General features: G+C 41.3%; 1 protein-coding gene across 1 annotated transcript in view; it reads right to left on the bottom strand.

Annotated features, from left to right (window-relative positions):
* Nucleotides 1-453: 453 nt before the first annotated feature.
* Nucleotides 454-6,000, bottom strand: part of TOMM22 (translocase of outer mitochondrial membrane 22) — a 30,823-nt gene continuing 25,276 nt past the window's right edge. The window contains exon 4 of the mRNA XM_018570188.1: nt 454-812. Coding sequence (XP_018425690.1) covers nt 750-812 — 63 coding nt within the window. The 3' untranslated portion in view covers nt 454-749. The remainder of the gene's footprint in view (nt 813-6,000) is intronic.

Raw genomic sequence — 6,000 nt, 5'->3', positions numbered from 1 at the left:
TTGAACTATTTAAGCTTGAAGTGATGACTTACTGTAGCTAAAATGTCTTGCAGATTGATGGGAGTCTCTAACTATATAAATAAAACAATTAATAAATGGCCCTTCTTGTCAGGGTCAAACAATGGCAATACTATGATGACATTAATGAAGAGTGAGACAGTAGACTGTAGGCAGTTACATTTGGATGGGAGTTTTAAATATTCAGGTTATTATGTACCCAACTGTGAGCAGGAATACAGTGGCCTCATTATCAGTAAACAGAAACATACAGTAAATGCAATATTAATGTAGTGTGTGATACATTATGCCAAGACTGCTCCTTACAAGATGCAGACAGTGTGTAACCTCAGTTTCTCCTTCCGGAGTTGCAAGGTAAAGATAGTCACAGCCAGCACTGTGTGAGATTAGGGGGCTGATGCATTTATTAAAACCTTAGCACACGCCTTCAAAAAATCCAGATACATTATAGATTTTTACCATTATACCAAGTGAGTAATGGCACACATAACCAAGTCTGTCCCAATGCGGTTGTGGAATGATTGGCTGGTGTGTAAAGATGAACTGTCCACATGTATCTTTTAATCATTGTTTTCCTTAACAATACTCGGACAAGAAAAAACAGGCGCTGCAGATAATAGCATTGCACACTAGTCGTAGAGCAAATGTTCCATGCAGAGCACTGAAGGAGGCATATGGTTGAGGAAACATCATTCTTCAAATTTCCTTTTCCAGTCAACAGAATCAGGAAATTATAATTTTCCAGGGAGTGGAGGGAGGGAACCAGACATTCCGGTAGATGGGCCTAAAAGTATCTGATGAAAGAAAACAACTCTAATCAGTATACAAATTAGTAATCATATTAAGCTACTGTAGATCTCCAACTTTTCATTATCTAGTCACACTCATATGAAAACCATGAAAAGAACAATGATATGAGTTGTGCAGCACCCAATAACACATTTCAGATTGCATCACATTTGTTCAGTCTTACAAAAAAAGAGAGATGAAAGCTACTAATTTGCTGTAACTGATAACTCAGAGGAGTGTGGACATTAAAAATAAATACTTGTCTAAGGACTAAAGCGGGGGCTCAATCTACTTGTCCTAATACAAAAATGTTTTTTTAACCAAAATGGTATTTAACCTGTTAGAGAGCACTGCTTATTCACATGCAGATGGCAGCAGGAACGGGGTTGGTTTAATTTTTTTTCCATATTTAATTTTTCAACTTTATCACTTTTTAATTTTTTCAGTTTTGTTTTTTCACTTAAACTTTATTACTATCACATAAGGGCAAACAACACCCTGTGCGATAGTGTTTGGAGGTGACAGATTTGCCTTATGGAACCTGCCATCTAACACAGAACATCGAGCAACTGCATTGTGCTAGATTCTGCTCAGTCTGCGACAGCTGAGATAGGGGGCACTGTGAATATAGCGTTCCTGTCTCACTGATCACAGAGAGCAGGTCAGAGAATGGATGTTCTCCTCTCTGCTCTCTATCCTGTAATGATTGCTGTGGTCCCAGGTCCACTAGAAGAGCGGAGAAATTTTGAAATTTTGCCCCCAAGATGGTAGCGTCCAGAATAGACAATACCAAGTCTGGGGCAAACCGGCTTGTACTTTATAGTTTACATACCATCTTTTAAAAATACTTTGTAACACTCCATTTGTGTATTTCAGAATAAAACTGCAGGCACTATGTTTTGTAATGGCACAGCATTGCAGTACAGCACATTCCAGTGCCCGGTCATCATTTTAGAGTTAGCCATGAATAATGGCCCAAAGATTATTGTATTGCTCTCACTCTGGCACACATGGCGATACCTGACAGGAGCAGTTCCAATCGTTATTTTCATACGTAGGTGCATCCGACTTGTAATTCTGTTAGTATGTGCGCATTCGTGGAGGAGTTACAATTTCTTGGTATTTTTCATTTTATTTAACTTTATTTTTTGAACTTTTTTTGTTTTTTACTTAACTGTATTGCAATCACATGGGGGGTTCCAAAGCCCCCTATGTGATAGCACATTGGAGGTGGCAGGTTCTCTTTAAAGACGACATTAGGGGTCTATGTCACCTTTCACCCTGTCACCTTTCCACTTCAAAGAAGCTATTTAAGCGCTCATTATGCTCGAATAGCTTCAGCCGGGGTAAACACAGCAGGCAGTGGACGGGTGCAATAGCTAGCCTACTATTGGCTATTTCAAATTTCTGAAGTTCTCCTTCAGGTCCGCTCCTCTGCTGATTGCAGTAGCAGACCCACCCTCTGCCTGCTGTCAATCTGAAATAGCCAATGCAGTGGTCTGTGTACCCTCCGATCCTCACTGCCTCTGCCAATTCAGGCGGGTGAGAGCAGCGGGTATCTGAGGGGACACAAACCACAGCATGCAGCTGGCTCCCATCAGGGAGGACAAAGCATGCAGAGGGGCGTCACCGGGAGGGGGGATGGAGCGCTCCCCGCCGCTGGGAGCAGCGGGGATCGGAGGGGACACAGAGGCGATGAAACACCAGCTCCCAGCACAAAGGGGAGAATTAGGGGATCTACACCAACTAATCGATAACGAGAATTGTTGACAACAATTCTCTATCGATTAATTGGTTGCAGCCCTAACTTTCACTGAACTGCTACTGAAGTGGATGAGGAGAATAGTTACATAGTTGTTACAGTTGGATAAAAACACAGGTCCAACCTTTGGGTTGTGTGTGTGTTACTAAGATTACCTGTACCCCTCTATATCTTGTGCACTGAAAAAATTATTATTGGAATGATATTGGTATTGGAATGATTCCATACTCTCAGCTGATACCACTGTCTGTGGAAGGGGGTTCCACAATTTTACAGCTCTCACAGTAAAGAATCCCCTTCGCCATTTCAGATTACACCTTTTGTCTTCCAGTTTCAGACGGTGGCCTAAACTAACAGTAAACAGCTTATTACAGATTATCCCATCAACATTAAATAATTTGTAATATCATGCCCCCTCTCAGTCTCTTCTTTTCAAGAGTGAACATGTTTAACACCTGCAGTCCTTCCACATAGTTTGGATCCTCTAACCCCTCTATTAGCTTTGTTGCCCTTCTCTGGACTCTCTCTGGTTCAAGGACATCCCTTCAGTTGATCAGTGACCAGAACTGAACTGCATACTAAAGATGTGGCCGGACCAGTGCTTTGCACAGGGGCAGAATTATGGATTTGTCTTTACTTTATTGATATTACCTTACTTGCCTTGTTTGCACCTGCCTGGCATTGCATGCCGTTATTAAGGCGGCAGTCCACTAGGACTCCCAAATCTTTTTCCACCTCCGATTCCCAAATGTCGAAGGCCAATTAATGAGTAGCTCGCTCTTGTATTTTTTACTCCAAAATGCATAACCTTACACTTCTCAATATTAAACCTCATCTGACATTTAGATGCCCAACCCCTATTTTAACCAGATCTTCCTGTAATATTGCTATGTCTTCTGACGAGTTTATTACCCTACAAAGTATCATCTGCAAAAACGGAAATATTGCTATTAATGGCAGTCCCAATATCATTGATGCAGGTTGAACAGCAATTGCCCCAAGACAGAACCCTGGGGCACGCCACTGCCAACTGGGGACCACTTGGAAAATGAGCTATTGATACTCTCTGGACACGTTCACTTAGCCAGTTCTCTATCCAAGTACACACCATTTCATCAATGCCCAAAGACTCAAGCTTGTAAATTAAATGTTTATGAGGTACCGTATCGAATGCTTTTGTAAAACCAAGGTACACTACGTCCATTGACTTTCCTCTGTCTAGGTTGCCACTTACCTCTTCATGGAACGCTAACAGGTTGGTATGGCATGAACGGTCTTTCCTGAAGCCATGTTGGTTGTCACTTATAATATCATGCCCATAAGCATTTTAATGAATATGGTCCTTTATCATACCCGCAAATAACTTGCATAATATCGATGCTAAGCCAACTGGTCTACAATTCCCAGGTAAGCATCTCAAACCTTTTTTAAATATTGGTACAACAGCTGGTAGCTCCCCAGTCAGTATGGAGTCCTTAAGAATTAGTAACCATGGCCTCGCTATTATCAAGTTATACAACTCCCAACAAGCCTGTTCATGCACAAGGATAATACATTTATTTATTGTCATTTTTTTATTTATTTTGGTGCCATCAAAGTGACCAGAAGGATTTGCACCAGAATTTGGCGGAAACTTGTGACGGAAGACCTGTGATAGCCCAGAAGCTGTGCTGTGACTCAAAAGTCTGATAGTGGCTTAGGAGTCAGATCCACTCTTGAAGTTTGGAACCCCAAGACTGTAATCTGGAGTTTGAAAGACTGAACAGAACACTGTGCCTTGGACCAGAAGACCTAAATTGTGCACTGCAGATGCAACTTCAAAACTGAGGCTCAAATGCTGGAAGTACACAATATTTCCTTTTTATCAGTATTATTAAAGGAGAACTATTGGGAGTGTAAAATGCACTCCTCCCAATTGTTTGAGCTGGCATGTGACATTGCAGCTGCCACAGACCGGCTATATAGCTTGAGAACTGAGCGATCACAGAACGCTGATCGCTCAGCTCACAGCTTCTCCCTGCAGAGAGCGCTGACTATCAGTCACTGTTCCCCACAAGGATTACCCCTTCCCCTCTTTCTATTCCTCCAGCATTGATTGGAGGGACAGACAGGAGGGGTCAGACACCGGCTCTAGAGAGGCAGCAGGATCTTTCCCGGCTCCAACGTGGCTCTGTGCTGTCAGCATATAGCAGGCAATAGCCCACTATATGACAATTTTGGGTTACAGGAGTACATTAGTAAATGTACTCCTGTGACCAAAATGAGAACTATAGCCAAAATGAGAACTATAGTGGCTATAGTTCTCTTTTAACCTAGTTACAATGCTTACTAAGTGTGAGGCTAGTGTCAGCTTTAAAAAAAGTTAACAGATGGGTGTTAAACTGTATCAAGCGATACGGTGGCCCTTTTAAAATCCCAGAAAAATATAAACAGGCATAGACCGTAAGTAGTATTACACGCTCAAACTTTTTTCACTAATCAATCCAGGACAAACAAATATACATTGTCCAGCAAAGCATTTGCTTTACAGTACATATTTACCCACTTACAATCATCATGTTTCTGAACAGCTGGTTCCAACTTTCTCAGCTCCCCTGCACCTTCTGTCTAGTACAAGATCACAAAAGGACAGTGCAGCAACTGTATCAACTAGCTTGAAGGAGGGAGAAGGGAGGAAGGAGAGGAGAGCAGGGAGGCAGAAAGTGGCTTGCCTTGCTGTGTCTGTTTGTGGACACGCACACAAAAGGGTGACTCCATAGCACTTACGAAAGGAGGCACTCTAAAACAGCAAGTCAGGACCAGTGCTCAGGGGACCAGCTTAATTTGCAGGAAACTAAAACTTTTAAACATCAAGGAGCAGCATTTATTGTAAGTGATTTCATCAGCATTTGAAATGGCTTAAAGTCCTTTTGACTTCAATGAGAGGATTTTTATAGAAAATGTTTTTTATAACAAAATTTTCAAAAAGGAAGGGCTGTATTGTGCAGGGATAAGTATAAGGAAATCGCCAAATTAAAAAAACTAACTTTGGGGGGGTGGGGGGTGTGGAGGATTGGGACAACATTTGTACAATGTAAAAAAAACAATCATAAACCAATAATGTCAGTTTAAAGTTGGATGCAGTAACTGCAATCCATACTTTGTGATCAGTTATTAGAAGCAAATGAGAAAACGAAAATAAGAATTAGAAATTTACAGGAATGCAGATATGCATCAAATCTGAAATTCAGCAATCTGCAGGAAAAGATAAACAAACCATCAGATGAAAAATATTCTTATATCAAATCTGAGAATTAACTCCTTAAGGACCCATGACATGATTATTCCGTCATGGTCCTTAAGGTTTTTTTTTAACCCCTTCACAACCCATGATGGGATAATCTGTCATGAATCCTGAAGGGGTTAAACAGACTCCAGCCATCGGGACTCTG

The sequence above is a fragment of the Nanorana parkeri genome, unplaced genomic scaffold, assembly GCF_000935625.1.
Source record: "Nanorana parkeri isolate BGI_ZX_2015 unplaced genomic scaffold, ASM93562v1 scaffold1475, whole genome shotgun sequence".
NCBI lineage: Eukaryota > Metazoa > Chordata > Amphibia > Anura > Dicroglossidae > Nanorana > Nanorana parkeri.
The sequence above is the reverse complement of the archived record's forward strand: the minus strand, read 5'-3'. Positions and strand labels throughout refer to the sequence as shown.